The following is a 19,687-nucleotide window of genomic DNA, read 5'->3' as shown; positions in this document are numbered from 1 at the left end:
ACACAAGGCCTATGGCAATAAACAGAATATGCTGTCAGATCTGTGAGCGATGTTACTGCAGTTCCACATGCTGGGTGGCATTCTGCAGCATCACACAAGGCCTATGGCAATAAACAGAATGTGCTGCCAGATCTGTGAGCGATGTTACTGCAGTTCCACATGGTGAGTGGCATTCTGCAGCATCACACAAGGCCTATGGCAATAAACAGAATATGCTGTCAGATCTGTGAGCGATGTTACTGCAGTTCCACATGCTGAGTGGCATTCTGCAGCATCACACAAGGCCTATGGCAATAAACAGAATGTGCTGCCAGATCTGTAAGCGATGTTACTGCAGTTCCACATGGTGAGTAGCATTCTGCAGCATCACACAAGGCCTATGGCAATAAACAGAATGTGCTGCCAGATCTGTAAGCGATGTTACTGCAGTTCCACATGGTGAGTGGCATTCTGCAGCATCACACAAGGCCTATGACAATAAACATAATATGCTGCCAGATCTGTGAGCGATGTTACTGCAGTTCCACATGCTGGGTGGCATTCTGCAGCATCACACAAGGCCTATGGCAATAAACAGAATATGCTGCCAGATCTGTGAGCGATGTTACTGCAGTTCCACATGGTGAGTGGCATTCTGCAGCATCTCACAAGGCCTATGGCAATAAACAGAATATGCTGCCAGATCTGTGAGCGATGTTACTGCAGTTCCACATGCTGGGTGGCATTCTGCAGCATCACACAAGGCCTATGGCAATAAACAGAATGTGCTGCCAGATCTGTGAGCGATGTTTCTGCAGTTCCACATGGTTAGTGGCATTCTGCAGCATCACACAAGGCCTATGACAATAAACAGAATATGCTGCCAGATCTGTGAGCGATGTTACTGCAGATCCACATGCTGGGTGGCATTCTGCAGCATCACACAAGGCCTATGGCAATAAACATAATATGCTGCCAGATCTGTGAGCGATGTTACTGCAGTTCCACATGCTGGGTGGCATTCTGAAGCATCACACAAGGCCTATGGCAATAAACAGAATATGCTGCCAGATCTGTGAGCGATGTTACTGCAGTTCCACATGCTGGGTGGCATTCTGCAGCATCACACAAGGCCTATGGCAATAAACATAATATGCTGCCAGATCTGTGAGCGATGTTACTGCAGTTCCACATGCTGGGTGACATTCTGCAGCATCACACAAGGCCTATGGCAATAAACAGAATATGCTGCCAGATCTGTGAGCGATGTTACTGCAGTTCCACATGGTGAGTGGCATTCTGCAGCATCACACAAGGCCTATGGCAATAAACAGAATATTCTGCCAGATCTGTGAGCGATGTTACTGCAGATCCATCAACGGATACCGGCAGAATTTCACAGGCAATTTCGGAATTCCGCCGGATTGAAAAAGCATTTCCGTTCCGACCAAATGGAACGGAATGACCAATTTCCGCCTAAAATTGCGGGAAATACAATTCCGCGGAAAGCGGTGGCCATCCCTACTAGAGAGAGAGAGATTAATCTAACTGGCTATCTGGGGTTCTCTTCGGACAACTGTTGAACACAAAAGGCAAGGCCATGCCTGGGTGTGATTGAACCACCAACCTTGCAGTTAACAGCCAAACACGCTAACCAATTGTGCCACAGGGACTGTGTACCACAAAGACTGTGCACGCAGTTGCTGTTGAATGATTTTATGGGGATGTATGTGTGTCTTTTGGAGGGAGGAAGCAAGTCTGCTCCAAGAAGTTTCAGCATGTAGTGTTGGTGGTATAATGGTGTTGATAGCAGCCTACCGAGCGCTAGACCTGGGTTCTATTCCCAGCCAAGGTATGTAAGCTGGCTGTTGAAATCCTACAATTCCCTGAAAGACAAGACCATCCTCCATCCGGGAGGAAGGAAGGAAGGGAGGAGGGAGGAAAAGGACTAATGGAACAGTTAATAGGGTCTATGGGCTACCATATAGCATAAACAAGGTAACATTTGCGATTATTTTAATTTTTCCGCTTGAATCCGGAATTCCGCGGAATTGCGAAAAAATCAGGCGGAATTTTCATAGCGACGGAATTCAGTGCTGGCGGAATCCGCGAATTTCGGAGGAACGGAATTTGCTCTTTCTTATCATCCCTATACTGGAATATTTGCCCATAGCGCTTTTTAAACAGATTCTAAATGTTAATGGGGATTCTTTCATAAAGAGCATTCACTGTAGCAGTAATCCGCTGCTGTGTTAGATACAGGGCTTGCTTTCCCAGGGCCCCATGGCAGTCTTGTGTATCCCAGGGCCCCGTGGCATTCTTGTATATCCCAGGGCCCCGTGGCATTCTTGTATATCCCAGGACCCCGTGGCAGTCTTGTATATCCCAGGGCCCCGTGGCATTCTTGTATATCCCCGGGCCCCGTGGCAGTCTTGTGTATCCCAGGGCCCCGTGGCATTCTTGTATATCCCAGGGCCCTGTGGCATTCTTGTATATCCCAGGGCCCCGTGGCATTCTTGTATATCCCAGAGCCCCGTGGCATTCTTGTATATCCCAGGGCCCCATGGCAGTCTTGTATATCCCAGGGCCCTTGGCATTCTTGTATATTCCAGGGCCCGTGCAGTCTTGTATATCCCAGGGCCCTGTGGCATTCTTGTATATTCCAGGGCCCGTGCAGTCTTGTATATCCCAGGGCCCTGTGGCATTCTTGTATATTCCAGGGCCCGTGCAGTCTTGTATATCCCAGGAGGGGGTCCTGGGATATACAAAAATGCCATGGGGCCCTGGGATATACAAGAATGCCACGGGGCCCTGGGATATACAAGAATGCAGTCTTGTATATCCCAGGGCCCCCTGGCATTCTTGTATATCCCAGGGTCCTGTGGCAGTTTTGTATATCCCAGGGCCCCCTGGCATTCTTGTATATCCCAGGGCATGTGGCATTCTTGTATATCCCAGGGCCCTGTGGCATTCTTGTATATCCCAGGGCCCCGTGGCATTCTTGTATATCCCAGGGCCCCGTGGCATTCTTGTATATCCAAGGGCCCCGTGGCATTCTTGTATATCCAAGGGCCCCGTGGCATTCTTGTATATCCCAGGGCCCCATGGCAGTCTTGTATATCCCAGGGCCCTATGGCAGTCTTGTATATCCCAGGGCCCTGTGGCATTTTTGTGTACATTAATTTAATGATTTGTTAAGGGGAATAAATGCTGGATGTCAGTATTCAGTATGGACTCTGTATGTTGTCTCCTATTCTGTATTGTGCACACTGCTGTACACCACCGCCTGTATTATTATGTACCCCAGGTTTGTTTCTTGTACAGCGCCATGGAATATGTTGTCTCCTATTCTGTATTGTGCATACTGCTGTACACCACCGCCTGTATTATTATGTACCCCATGTTTGTTTCTTGTACAGCGCCATGGAATATGTTGTCTCCTATTCTGTATTGTGCACACTGCTGTACACCACCGCCTGTATTATTATGTACCCCATGTTTGTTTCTTGTACAGCGCCATGGAATATGTTGTCTCCTATTCTGTATTGTGCACACTGCTGTACACCACCGCCTGTATTATTATGTACCCCATGTTTGTTTCTTACTGTGTACAGCGCCATGGAATATGTTGTCTCCTATTCTGTATTGTGCATACTGCTGTACACCACCGCCTGTATTATTATGTACCCCATGTTTGTTTCTTGTACAGCGCCATGGAATATGTTGTCTCCTATTCTGTATTGTGCACACTGCTGTACACCACCGCCTGTATTATTATGTACCCCATGTTTGTTTCTTACTGTGTACAGCGCCATGGAATATGTTGTCTCCTATTCTGTATTGTGCATACTGCTGTACACCACCGCCTGTATTATTATGTACCCCATGTTTGTTTCTTGTACAGCGCCATGGAATATGTTGTCTCCTATTCTGTATTGTGCATACTGCTGTACACCACCGCCTGTATTATTATGTACCCCATGTTTGTTTCTTGTACAGCGCCATGGCATATGTTGTCTCCTATTCTGTATTGTGCATACTGCTGTACACCACCGCCTGTATTATTATGTACCCCATGTTTGTTTCTTGTACAGCGCCATGGCATATGTTGTCTCCTATTCTGTATTGTGCATACTGCTGTACACCACCGCCTGTATTATTATGTACCCCATGTTTGTTTCTTTACAGCGCAATGGAATATGTTGTCTCCTATTCTGTATTGTGCATACTGCTGTACACCACCGCCTGTATTATTATGTACCCCATGTTTGTTTCTTACTGTGTACAGCGCCATGGAATATGTTGTCTCCTATTCTGTATTGTGCACACTGCTGTACACCACCGCCTGTATTATTATGTACCCCATGTTTGTTTCTTACTGTGTACAACGCCATGGAATATGTTGTCTCCTATTCTGTATTGTGCATACTGCTGTACACCACCGCCTGTATTATTATGTACCCCATGTTTGTTTTTTACTGTGTACAGCGCCATGGAATATGTTGTCTCCTATTCTGTATTGTGCATACTGCTGTACACCACCGCCTGTATTATTATGTACCCCATGTTTGTTTCTTACTGTGTACAGCGCCATGGCATATGTTGTCTCCTATTCTGTATTGTGCACACTGCTGTACACCTCCGCCTGTATTATTATGTACCCCATGTTTGTTTCTTGTACAGCGCCATGGAATATGTTGTCTCCTATTCTGTATTGTGCGCACTGCTGTACACCACCGCCTGTATTATTATGTACCCCATGTTTGTTTCTTGTACAGCGCCATGGAATATGTTTTCTCCTATTCTGTATTGTGCATACTGCTGTACACCACCGCCTGTATTATTATGTACCCCATGTTTGTTTCTTGTACAGCGCCATGGAATATGTTGTCTCCTATTCTATATTGTGCACACTGCTGTACACCACCGCCTGTATTATTATGTACCCCATGTTTGTTTCTTGTACAGCGCCATGGAATATGTTGTTTCCTATTCTGTATTGTGCATACTGCTGTACACCACCGCCTGTATTATTATGTACCCCATGTTTGTTTCTTACTGTGTACAGCGCCATGGAACATGTTGTCTCCTATTCTGTATTGTGCATAGTGCTGTACACCACCGCATGTATTATTATGTACCCCATGTTTGTTTCTTACTGTGTACAGCGCCATGGAACATGTTGTCTCCTATTCTGTATTGTGCATACTGCTGTACACCACCGCCTGTATTATTATGTACCCCAGGTTTGTTTCTTACTGTGTACAGCGCCATGGAATATGTTGTCTCCTATTCTGTATTGTGCGCACTGCTGTACACCACCGCCTGTATTATTATGTACCCCATGTTTGTTTCTTACTGTGTACAGCGCCATGGAATATGTTGTCTCCTATTCTGTATTGTGCATACTGCTGTACACCACCGCCTGTATTATTATGTACCCCATGTTTGTTTCTTGTACAGCGCCATGGAATATGTTGTCTCCTATTCTGTATTGTGCATACTGCTGTACACCACCGCCTGTATTATTATGTACCCCATGTTTGTTTCTTACTGTGTACAGCGCCATGGAATATGTTGTCTCCTATTCTGTATTGTGCATACTGCTGTACACCACCGCCTGTATTATTATGTACCCCATGTTTGTTTCTTGTACAGCGCCATGGAATATGTTGTCTCCTATTCTGTATTGTGCACACTGCTGTACACCACCGCCTGTATTATTATGTACCCCAGGTTTGTTTCTTACTGTGTACAGCGCCATGGAATATGTTGTCTCCTATTCTGTATTGTGCGCACTGCTGTACACCACCGCCTGGATTATTATGTACCCCAGGTTTGTTTCTTGTACAGCGCCATGGAATATGTTGTCTCCTATTCTGTATTGTGCACACTGCTGTACACCACCGCCTGTATTATTATGTACCCCATGTTTGTTTCTTACTGTGTACAGCGCCATGGAATATGTTGTCTCCTGTTCTGTATTGTGCATACTGCTGTACACCACCGCATGTATTATTATGTACCCCATGTTTGTTTCTTACTGTGTACAGCGCCATGGAACATGTTGTCTCCTATTCTGTATTGTGCATACTGCTGTACACCACCGCCTGTATTATTATGTACCCCAGGTTTGTTTATTACTGTGTACAGCGCCATGGAATATGTTGTCTCCTATTCTGTATTGTGCGCACTGCTGTACACCATCGCCTGTATTATTATGTACCCCATGTTTGTTTCTTACTGTGTACAGCGCCATGGAATATGTTGTCTCCTATTCTGTATTGTGCATACTGCTGTACACCACCGCCTGTAATATTATGTACCCCATGTTTGTTTCTTGTACAGCGCCATGGAATATGTTGTCTCCTATTCTGTATTGTGCATACTGCTGTACACCACCGCCTGTATTATTATGTACCCCATGTTTGTTTCTTACTGTGTACAGCGCCATGGAATATGTTGTCTCCTATTCTGTATTGTGCATACTGCTGTACACCACCGCCTGTATTATTATGTACCCCATGTTTGTTTCTTGTACAGCGCCATGAAATATGTTGTCTCCTATTCTGTATTGTGCACACTGCTGTACACCACCGCCTGTATTATTATGTACCCCAGGTTTGTTTCTTACTGTGTACAGCGCCATGGAATATGTTGTCTCCTATTCTGTATTGTGCGCACTGCTGTACACCACCGCCTGTATTATTATGTACCCCATGTTTGTTTCTTGTACAGCGCCATGGAACATGTTGTCTCCTATTCTGTATTGTGCACACTGCTGTACACCACCGCCTGTATTATTATGTACCCCATGTTTGTTTCTTACTGTGTACAGCGCCATGGAATATGTTGTCTCCTATTCTGTATTGTGCATACTGCTGTACACCACCGCCTGTATTATTATGTACCCCATGTTTGTTTCTTGTACAGCGCCATGGAATATGTTGTCTCCTATTCTGTATTGTGCATAGTGCTGTACACCACCGCATGTATTATTATGTACCCCATGTTTGTTTCTTGTACAGCGATACGGAATTTGTTGTCTCCTATTCTGTATTGTGCACACTGCTGTACACCACCGCCTGTATTATTATGTACCCCATGTTTGTTTCTTACTGTGTACAGCGCCATGGAATATGTTGTCTCCTATTCTGTATTGTGCACACTGCTGTACACCACCGCCTGTATTATTATGTACCCCATGTTTGTTTCTTACTGTGTACAGCGCCATGGCATATGTGGTCTCCTATTCTGTATTGTGCACACTGCTGTACTCCACCGCCTGTATTATTATGTACCCCATGTTTGTTTCTTACTGTGTACAGCGCCATGGAATATGTTGTCTCCTATTCTGTATTGTGCACACTGCTGTACACCACGGCCTGTATTATTATGTACCCCATGTTTGTTTCTTACTGTGTACAGCGCCATGGAATATGTTGTCTCCTATTCTGTATTATGCACACTGCTGTACACCACCGCCTGTATTATTATGTACCCCATGTTTGTTTCTTACTGTGTACAGCGCCATGGCATATGTTGTCTCCTATTCTGTATTGTGCACACTGCTGTACACCACCGCCTGTATTATTATGTACCCCATGTTTGTTTCTTACTGTGTACAGCGCCATGGCATATGTTGTCTCCTATTCTGTATTGTGCTCACTGCTGTACACCACCGCCTGTATTATTATGTACCCCATGTTTGTTTCTTACTGTGTACAGCGCCATGGCATATGTTGTCTCCTATTCTGTATTGTGCACACTGCTGTACACCACCACCTGTATTATTATGTACCCCATGTTTGTTTCTTGTACAGCGCCATGGAATATGTTGTCTCCTATTCTGTATTGTGCGCACTGCTGTACACCACCGCCTGTATTATTATGTACCCCATGTTTGTTTCTTACTGTGTACAGCGCCATGGAATATGTTGTCTCCTATTCTGTATTGTGCATACTGCTGTTCACCACCGCCTGTATTATTATGTACCCCATGTTTGTTTCTTGTACAGCGCCATGGAATATGTTGTCTCCTATTCTGTATTGTGCATACTGCTGTACACCACCGCCTGTATTATTATGTACCCCATGTTTGTTTCTTGTACAGCGCCATGGAATATGTTGTCTCCTATTCTGTATTGTGCACACTGCTGTACACCTCCGCCTGTATTATTATGTACCCCATGTTTGTTTCTTGTACAGCGCCATGGAATATGTTGTCTCCTATTCTGTATTGTGCATAGTGCTGTACACCACCGCCTGTATTATTATGTACCCCAGGTTTGTTTCTTACTGTGTACAGCGCCATGGAATATGTTATCTCCTATTCTGTATTGTGCATACTGCTGTACACCACCGCCTGTATTATTATGTACCCCATGTTTGTTTCTTGTACAGCGCCATGGAATATGTTGTCTCCTATTCTGTATTGTGCACACTGCTGTACACCACCGTCTGTATTATTATGTACCCCATGTTTGTTTCTTGTACAGCGTCATGGAATATATTGTCTCCTATTCTGTATTGTGCATACTGCTGTACACCACCGCCTGTATTATTATGTACCCCATGTTTGTTTCTTACTGTGTACAGCGCCATGGAATATGTTGTCTCCTATTCTGTATTGTGCACACTGCTGTACACCACCGCCTGTATTATTATGTAACCCATGTTTGGTTTCTTGTACAGCGCCATGGAATATGTTGTCTCCTATTCTGTATTGTGCACACTGCTGTACACCACCGCCTGGATTATTATGTACCCCATGTTTGTTTCTTGTACAGCGCCATGGAATATGTTGTCTCCTATTCTGTATTGTGCGCACTGCTGTACACCACCGCCTGTATTATTATGTACCCCATGTTTGTTTCTTACTGTGTACAGCACCATGGAATATGTTGTCTCCTATTCTGTATTGTGCACACTGCTGTACACCTCCGCCTGTATTATTATGTACCCCATGTTTGTTTCTTACTGTGTACAGCGCCATGGAATATGTTGTCTCCTATTCTGTATTGTGCACTCTGCTGTACACCACCGCCTGTATTATTATGTACCCCATGTTTTTTTCTTACTGTGTACAGCGCCATGGAATATGTTGTCTCCTATTCTGTATTGTGCACACTGCTGTACACCACCGCCTGTATTATTATGTACCCCATGTTTGTTTCTTACTGTGTACAGCGCCATGGAATATGTTGTCTCCTATTCTATATTGTGCACACTGCTGTACACCACCGCCTGTATTATTATGTACCCCATGTTTGTTTCTTGTACAGCGCCATGGCATATGTTGTCTCCTATTCTGTATTGTGCACACTGCTGTACACCACCGCCAGTATTATTATGTACCCCAGGTTTGTTTCTTACTGTGTACAGCGCCATGGAATATGTTGTCTCCTATTCTGTATTGTGCACACTGCTGTACACCACCGCCTGTATTATTATGTACCCCATGTTTGTTTCTTACTGTGTACAGCGCCATGGAATATGTTGTCTCCTATTCTGTATTGTGCATACAGCTGTACACCACCGCCTGTATTATTATGTACCCCATGTTTGTTTCTTGTACAGCGCCATGGAATATGTTGTCTCCTATTCTGTATTGTGCACACTGCTGTACACCACCGCCTGTATTATTATGTACCCCATGTTTGTTTCTTGTACAGCGCCATGGAATATGTTGTTTCCTATTCTGTATTGTGCATACTGCTGTACACCACCGCCTGTATTATTATGTACCCCATGTTTGTTTCTTACTGTGTACAGCGCCATGGAACATGTTGTCTCCTATTCTGTATTGTGCATAGTGCTGTACACCACCGCATGTATTATTATGTACCCCATGTTTGTTTCTTACTGTGTACAGCGCCATGGAACATGTTGTCTCCTATTCTGTATTGTGCATACTGCTGTACACCACCGCCTGTATTATTATGTACCCCAGGTTTGTTTCTTACTGTGTACAGCGCCATGGAATATGTTGTCTCCTATTCTGTATTGTGCGCACTGCTGTACACCACCGCCTGTATTATTATGTACCCCATGTTTGTTTCTTACTGTGTACAGCGCCATGGAATATGTTGTCTCCTATTCTGTATTGTGCATACTGCTGTACACCACCGCCTGTATTATTATGTACCCCATGTTTGTTTCTTGTACAGCGCCATGGAATATGTTGTCTCCTATTCTGTATTGTGCATACTGCTGTACACCACCGCCTGTATTATTATGTACCCCATGTTTGTTTCTTACTGTGTACAGCGCCATGGAATATGTTGTCTCCTATTCTGTATTGTGCATACTGCTGTACACCACCGCCTGTATTATTATGTACCCCATGTTTGTTTCTTGTACAGCGCCATGGAATATGTTGTCTCCTATTCTGTATTGTGCACACTGCTGTACACCACCGCCTGTATTATTATGTACCCCAGGTTTGTTTCTTACTGTGTACAGCGCCATGGAATATGTTGTCTCCCATTCTGTATTGTGCGCACTGCTGTACACCACCGCCTGGATTATTATGTACCCCAGGTTTGTTTCTTGTACAGCGCCATGGAATATGTTGTCTCCTATTCTGTATTGTGCACACTGCTGTACACCACCGCCTGTATTATTATGTACCCCATGTTTGTTTCTTACTGTGTACAGCGCCATGGAATATGTTGTCTCCTGTTCTGTATTGTGCATACTGCTGTACACCACCGCATGTATTATTATGTACCCCATGTTTGTTTCTTACTGTGTACAGCGCCATGGAACATGTTGTCTCCTATTCTGTATTGTGCATACTGCTGTACACCACCGCCTGTATTATTATGTACCCCAGGTTTGTTTCTTACTGTGTACAGCGCCATGGAATATGTTGTCTCCTATTCTGTATTGTGCGCACTGCTGTACACCACCGCCTGTATTATTATGTACCCCATGTTTGTTTCTTACTGTGTACAGCGCCATGGAATATGTTGTCTCCTATTCTGTATTGTGCATACTGCTGTACACCACCGCCTGTATTATTATGTACCCCATGTTTGTTTCTTGTACAGCGCCATGGAATATGTTGTCTCCTATTCTGTATTGTGCATACTGCTGTACACCACCGCCTGTATTATTATGTACCCCATGTTTGTTTCTTACTGTGTACAGCGCCATGGAATATGTTGTCTCCTATTCTGTATTGTGCATACTGCTGTACACCACCGCCTGTATTATTATGTACCCCATGTTTGTTTCTTGTACAGCGCCATGAAATATGTTGTCTCCTATTCTGTATTGTGCACACTGCTGTACACCACCGCCTGTATTATTATGTACCCCAGGTTTGTTTCTTACTGTGTACAGCGCCATGGAATATGTTGTCTCCTATTCTGTATTGTGCGCACTGCTGTACACCACCGCCTGTATTATTATGTACCCCATGTTTGTTTCTTGTACAGCGCCATGGAACATGTTGTCTCCTATTCTGTATTGTGCACACTGCTGTACACCACCGCCTGTATTATTATGTACCCCATGTTTGTTTCTTACTGTGTACAGCGCCATGGAATATGTTGTCTCCTATTCTGTATTGTGCATACTGCTGTACACCACCGCCTGTATTATTATGTACCCCATGTTTGTTTCTTGTACAGCGCCATGGAATATGTTGTCTCCTATTCTGTATTGTGCATAGTGCTGTACACCACCGCATGTATTATTATGTACCCCATGTTTGTTTCTTGTACAGCGATACGGAATTTGTTGTCTCCTATTCTGTATTGTGCACACTGCTGTACACCACCGCCTGTATTATTATGTACCCCATGTTTGTTTCTTACTGTGTACAGCGCCATGGAATATGTTGTCTCCTATTCTGTATTGTGCACACTGCTGTACACCACCGCCTGTATTATTATGTACCCCATGTTTGTTTCTTACTGTGTACAGCGCCATGGCATATGTGGTCTCCTATTCTGTATTGTGCACACTGCTGTACTCCACCGCCTGTATTATTATGTACCCCATGTTTGTTTCTTACTGTGTACAGCGCCATGGAATATGTTGTCTCCTATTCTGTATTGTGCACACTGCTGTACACCACGGCCTGTATTATTATGTACCCCATGTTTGTTTCTTACTGTGTACAGCGCCATGGAATATGTTGTCTCCTATTCTGTATTATGCACACTGCTGTACACCACCGCCTGTATTATTATGTACCCCATGTTTGTTTCTTACTGTGTACAGCGCCATGGCATATGTTGTCTCCTATTCTGTATTGTGCACACTGCTGTACACCACCGCCTGTATTATTATGTACCCCATGTTTGTTTCTTACTGTGTACAGCGCCATGGCATATGTTGTCTCCTATTCTGTATTGTGCTCACTGCTGTACACCACCGCCTGTATTATTATGTACCCCATGTTTGTTTCTTACTGTGTACAGCGCCATGGCATATGTTGTCTCCTATTCTGTATTGTGCACACTGCTGTACACCACCACCTGTATTATTATGTACCCCATGTTTGTTTCTTGTACAGCGCCATGGAATATGTTGTCTCCTATTCTGTATTGTGCGCACTGCTGTACACCACCGCCTGTATTATTATGTACCCCATGTTTGTTTCTTACTGTGTACAGCGCCATGGAATATGTTGTCTCCTATTCTGTATTGTGCATACTGCTGTTCACCACCGCCTGTATTATTATGTACCCCATGTTTGTTTCTTGTACAGCGCCATGGAATATGTTGTCTCCTATTCTGTATTGTGCATACTGCTGTACACCACCGCCTGTATTATTATGTACCCCATGTTTGTTTCTTGTACAGCGCCATGGAATATGTTGTCTCCTATTCTGTATTGTGCACACTGCTGTACACCTCCGCCTGTATTATTATGTACCCCATGTTTGTTTCTTGTACAGCGCCATGGAATATGTTGTCTCCTATTCTGTATTGTGCATAGTGCTGTACACCACCGCCTGTATTATTATGTACCCCAGGTTTGTTTCTTACTGTGTACAGCGCCATGGAATATGTTATCTCCTATTCTGTATTGTGCATACTGCTGTACACCACCGCCTGTATTATTATGTACCCCATGTTTGTTTCTTGTACAGCGCCATGGAATATGTTGTCTCCTATTCTGTATTGTGCACACTGCTGTACACCACCGTCTGTATTATTATGTACCCCATGTTTGTTTCTTGTACAGCGCCATGGAATATATTGTCTCCTATTCTGTATTGTGCATACTGCTGTACACCACCGCCTGTATTATTATGTACCCCATGTTTGTTTCTTACTGTGTACAGCGCCATGGAATATGTTGTCTCCTATTCTGTATTGTGCACACTGCTGTACACCACCGCCTGTATTATTATGTAACCCATGTTTGGTTTCTTGTACAGCGCCATGGAATATGTTGTCTCCTATTCTGTATTGTGCACACTGCTGTACACCACCGCCTGGATTATTATGTACCCCATGTTTGTTTCTTGTACAGCGCCATGGAATATGTTGTCTCCTATTCTGTATTGTGCGCACTGCTGTACACCACCGCCTGTATTATTATGTACCCCATGTTTGTTTCTTACTGTGTACAGCACCATGGAATATGTTGTCTCCTATTCTGTATTGTGCACACTGCTGTACACCTCCGCCTGTATTATTATGTACCCCATGTTTGTTTCTTACTGTGTACAGCGCCATGGAATATGTTGTCTCCTATTCTGTATTGTGCACACTGCTGTACACCACCGCCTGTATTATTATGTACCCCATGTTTTTTTCTTACTGTGTACAGCGCCATGGAATATGTTGTCTCCTATTCTGTATTGTGCACACTGCTGTACACCACCGCCTGTATTATTATGTACCCCATGTTTGTTTCTTACTGTGTACAGCGCCATGGAATATGTTGTCTCCTATTCTGTATTGTGCACACTGCTGTACACCACCGCCTGTATTATTATGTACCCCATGTTTGTTTCTTGTACAGCGCCATGGCATATGTTGTCTCCTATTCTGTATTGTGCACACTGCTGTACACCACCGCCAGTATTATTATGTACCCCAGGTTTGTTTCTTACTGTGTACAGCGCCATGGAATATGTTGTCTCCTATTCTGTATTGTGCACACTGCTGTACACCACCGCCTGTATTATTATGTACCCCATGTTTGTTTCTTACTGTGTACAGCGCCATGGAATATGTTGTCTCCTATTCTGTATTGTGCATACAGCTGTACACCACCGCCTGTATTATTATGTACCCCATGTTTGTTTCTTGTACAGCGCCATGGAATATGTTGTCTCCTATTCTGTATTGTGCACACTGCTGTACACCACCGCCTGTATTATTATGTACCCCATGTTTGTTTCTTACTGTGTACAGCGCCATGGAATATGTTGTCTCCTATTCTGTATTGTGCATACTGCTGTACACCACCGCCTGTATTATTATGTACCCCATGTTTGTTTCTTGTACAGCGCCATGGAATATGTTGTCTCCTATTCTGTATTGTGCATACTGCTGTACACCACCGCCTGTATTATTATGTACCCCAGGTTTGTTTCTTGTACAGCGCCATGGAATATGTGGTCTCCTATTCTGTATTGTGCACACTGCTGTACACCTCCGCCTGTATTATTATGTACCCCATGTTTGTTTCTTGTACAGCGCCATGGAATATGTTGTCTCCTATTCTGTATTGTGCTTACTGCTGTACACCACCGCCTGTATTATTATGTACCCCATGTTTGTTTCTTGTACAGCGCCATGGAATATGTTGTCTCCTATTCTGTATTGTGCATACTGCTGTACACCACCGCCTGTATTATTATGTACCCCATGTTTGTTTCTTACTGTGTACAGCGCCATGGCATATGTTGTCTCCTATTCTGTATTGTGCACACTGCTGTACACCACCGCCTGTATTATTATGTACCCCATGTTTGTTTCTTACTGTGTACAGCGCCATGGAATATGTTGTCTCCTATTCTGTATTGTGCACACTGCTGTACACCACCGCCTGTATTATTATGTACCCCATGTTTGTTTCTTGTACAGCGCCATGGAATATGTTGTCTCCTATTCTGTATTGTGCACACTGCTGTACACCACCGCCTGTATTATTATGTACCCCATGTTTGTTTCTTACTGTGTACAGCGCCATGGAATATGTTGTCTCCTATTCTGTATTGTGCACACTGCTGTACACCACCGCCTGTATTATTATGTACCCCATGTTTGTTTCTTACTGTGTACAGCGCCATGGAATATGTTGTCTCCTATTCTGTATTGTGCATACTGCTGTACACCACCGCCTGTATTATTATGTACCCCAGGTTTGTTTCTTTTACAGCGCCATGGAATATGTTGTCTCCTATTCTGTATTGTGCGCACTGCTGTACACCACCGCCTGTATTATTATGTACCTCAGGTTTGTTTCTTGTACAGCGCCATGGAATATGTTGTCTCCTATTCTGTATTGTGCACACTGCTGTACACCACCGCCTGTATTATTATGTACCCCATGTTTGTTTCTTACTGTGTACAGCGCCATGGAATATGTTGTCTCCTATTCTGTATTGTGCGCACTGCTGTACACCACCGCCTGTATTATTATGTACCCCATGTTTGTTTCTTGTACAGCGCCATGGAATATGTTGTCTCCTATTCTGTATTGTGCATACTGCTGTACACCACCGCCTGTATTATTATGTACCCCATGTTTGTTTCTTGTACAGCGCCATGGAATATGTTGTCTCCTATTCTGTATTGTGCACACTGCTGTACACCACCGCCTGTATTATTATGTACCCCATGTTTGTTTCTTGTACAGCGCCATGGAATATGTTGTCTCCTATTCTGTATTGTGCATACTGCTGTACACCACCGCCTGTATTATTATGTACCCCATGTTTGTTTCTTGTACAGCGCCATGGAATATGTTGTCTCCTATTCTGTATTGTGCATACTGCTGTACACCACCGCCTGTATTATTATGTACCCCATGTTTGTTTCTTGTACAGCGCCATGGAATATGTTATCTCCTATTCTGTATTGTGCATACTGCTGTACACCACCGCCTGTATTATTATGTACCCCATGTTTGTTTCTTGTACAGCGCCATGGAATATGTTGTCTCCTATTCTGTATTGTGCATACTGCTGTACACCACCGCCTGTATTATTATGTACCCCAGTTTTGTTTCTTACTGTGTACAGCGCCATGGAATATGTTGTCTCCTATTCTGTATTGTGCATACTGCTGTACACCACCGCCTGTATTATTATGTACCCCATGTTTGTTTCTTACTGTGTACAGCGCCATGGAATATGTTGTCTCCTATTCTGTATTGTGCGCACTGCTGTACACCACCGCCTGTATTATTATGTACCCCAGGTTTGTTTCTTACTGTGTACAGCGCCATGGAACATGTTGTCTCCTATTCTGTATTGTGCACACTGCTGTACACCACCGCCTGTATTATTATGTACCCCATGTTTGTTTCTTACTGTGTACAGCACCACGGAATATGTTGGCACTTCATAAATCAATAATAATAACAACAATGCTTAGTCCTCTATGTACGCATGGATCAGTTTGGGAAGGGAAGTCCATCCCCACCTCCCTATATAAACGGTTATTAGTGTATAGTATCCTATTATCGGTGCCTCTGGTAATATATTATCTGCCAGTTTCGGTCCGCCCTCGGGGGAGGGGTGTGTCCCCCTTTTCTTCCTATCTACAGAGAGCAGCTTCTTAACCTTAGTGGAGTCAGGCCTAATCTCCCCACCCGTCCAATCAGTGATTGCCTTAGTGCTGACCCTCGCTTGTGAGTATAATGTTTATACATTCAGCTTCTGAAAATAATCTTCCCATAATGCACTATTGCTGGCTCTCCAGTTTCCATGTTGTCTTTCTGCAAGTCTCTATGTAGCCATGTTTATCTCATCACGTCACCTCAGTTCACGGAGTTTAATGCTTTACAGACCAATGCAGTGAGCAGCATGAGAGAGTCCTCGGGATTCTGGGTAAATATCCTGCCATGTGCATGTAGCAAGAGATAAAACAAACATTGGAAAAGAACCCTTATATACAAAACATTTCCCACGCTCAGAACAGTAATATAGCTTCTCCCCAGTGATGAGATAGGGATAAGCGGAACTGAACAAGCCTGTTATTGGCTGCTGCACTCCCCTCTCCATCCCCCCTACTGCCTGCTATGCTGGGGAGATGGAGAGCAGTATGCTGTGGCCACTTCAGGTTCACTAGAGGCAAAGCTATCACTGACCCTTACTTACCACCAGTGTGAGATCTCCCATGCTTGACAAGATGTGATTTCTGTATAAAACATTTCCCACACTCAGCACATGGATATGGCTTCTCACCAGTGTGAGATCTCTGATGTATGACAAGCAATGATCTCTGTGCAAAACATTTCCCACACTCAGCACATGAATAGGGCTTCTCGCCAGTGTGAGTTCTCTCATGTCTGACAAGGTCTGATTGACATGCAAAACATTTCCCACACTCAGCACATGAATAGGGCTTCTCGCCAGTGTGGGTTCTTTCATGTTTAACAAGGTCTGATTTACATGCAAAACATTTCCCACACTCAGCACATGAATAGGGCTTCTCACCAGTGTGAGTTCTCTTATGATTAACAAGGGTTGCTTTTTCTAAAAAAAATTTCCCACACTCGGCACATGAATAGGCCTTCTCCCCAGTGTGAGATCTCTCATGCACGTTAAGATTTCCCTTATGTGCAAAACATTTCCCACACTTCGCACATGAATAGGGCTTCTCGCCAGTGTGAGTTCTCTCATGTTTAACAAGGTCTGATTTACATGCAAAACATTTCCCACACTCAGCACATGAATAGGGCTTCTCACCAGTGTGAGATCTCTTATGATTAACAAGGGTTGCTTTTTCTAAAAAATATTTCCCACACTCAGCACATGAATAGGCCTTCTCCCCAGTGTGAGATCTCTCATGCACGTTAAGAATTCCCTTATGGGCAAAACATTTCCCACACTCAGCACATGAATAGGGCTTCTCACCGGTGTGAGTTCTCTCATGAATAACAAGATGTGATTTACATGCAAAACATTTCCAACACTGAGCACATAAATAGGGCTTCTCACCAGTGTGAGATCTCTCATGAATAACAAGATGTGATTTACATGCAAAACATTTCCCACACTCAGCACATGAATAGGGCTTCTCACCAGTGTGAAATCTATGATGTATGACAAGCAATGATCTCTGTGCAAAACATTTCCCACACTCAGCACATGAATATGGCTTCTCGCCAGTGTGAGTTCTCTCATGTCTGACAAGGTCCGATTGATATGCAAAACATTTCCCACACTCAGCACATGAATAGGCCTTCTCCCCAGTATGAGATCTCTCATGCACGTTAAGATTTCCCTTATGTGCAAAACATTTCCCACACTCAGCACATGAATAGGGCTTCTCGCCAGTGTGAGTTCTCTCATGTTTAACAAGGTCTGATTTACGTGCAAAACATTTCCCACACTCACCACAGAAATGGGGCTTCTCACCAGTGTGAGATCTCTCATGTCTGACAAGCAGTGATTTGCGCACAAAACATTTCCCACACTTGGAACAGGAATAAGACCCTCCAGCAGGGGGAGAGCTGTGCTGGGTATGAGGCCCCTCAGGGTTAGACAGGTGAGGGGAGTCTGGGGGAATATTTGGGGTCACCAGGATATCTGCAGGAGACTCTTGTCCAGTGACATCATCATCCATTGTACAGTCTGTGGATACAGAGAGACGAGTCTCTGAGAGGTTCATGATGCCGGGACTCCGCCCTGCAAATAAAGAAACATCATCACTTCCTGTTAGAGAATTCTGAGGGGAGGAGCAATTATCATTAGGGCGGGTCAGTGAGCTGCTGATACCATATTTTTGGACCATAAGACACACCTCGGTTTAGAGGCCAGAATACAGGAAAACAAAACACTAAATCTGATGTGTCTGTGGTGCAGGGGCATCTGGTGGAACTATTCCCAGCAATGTCTCTACATCAGCTTTCACCTCAAGGTACCTTTACATACAATGATTTATTGCTGGGAGTGGAAGCGAGGGGTCAGGGGTTCCAGGCACTCTGCAGCCAAGGATTACATGTTTATTTTTCTGTCTCTTTATGGCCAGGAGGACTCTGTCTCCCACCTTTCCCACCCCGCACTTGTTATAGATGCATGGACAATGGTTATATATCACCAGGGCTTGTGGCAGGGGGTGTGTCCCCGAGCACAATTGTCCACCACCTGAGCTCACCTCAGTTTCTGGATAGCGGCACAAGGTGCTGAGAGGCTGAGGAAGTGTCTGGTGACAGCCAGCCTGTGGTGAGACAGCAGGAGGATGGCTGTATTGCCTAACAAGGCCATAGTGCTTCCTCACAGAGCCACACTACCCTGCTGCATTGCTTCTTACCTGTCCAGCCAGTGCGAGTCCACCATCTGCTCCTGTGTGTCCAGTCAGTGCAGAGTAACATGATCACACACAGGATCAGCACGCTCCAAGTCCCCCATCTGCTCCTGTGTGTCCAGTCAGTGCAGAGTAACATGATCACACACAGGATCAGCACGCTCCGAGTCCCCATCTGCTCCTGTGTGTCCAGTCAGTGCAGAGTAACATGATCACACACAGCACCGGCACGCTCCGAGTCCCCCATCTGCTCCTG

The 19,687-nt window shown here is 44.4% G+C and overlaps 1 protein-coding gene across 1 annotated transcript in view; it reads right to left on the bottom strand.

Annotated features, from left to right (window-relative positions):
* LOC137535590 (zinc finger protein 208-like) overlaps positions 1–19,687 on the bottom strand; it is a 269,482-nt gene that overhangs the window by 182,468 nt on the left and 67,327 nt on the right. Inside the window, exon 8 of the mRNA XM_068257441.1 lies at positions 17,308–18,620. Within this exon, the coding sequence (XP_068113542.1) occupies positions 17,308–18,620 (1,313 nt within the window). The remainder of the gene's footprint in view (positions 1–17,307; positions 18,621–19,687) is intronic.

Source organism: Hyperolius riggenbachi, chromosome 10, assembly GCF_040937935.1.
Source record: "Hyperolius riggenbachi isolate aHypRig1 chromosome 10, aHypRig1.pri, whole genome shotgun sequence".
NCBI lineage: Eukaryota > Metazoa > Chordata > Amphibia > Anura > Hyperoliidae > Hyperolius > Hyperolius riggenbachi.
Note: the sequence above shows the minus strand (reverse complement) of the source record. Positions and strands in the feature narration are given on the sequence as shown.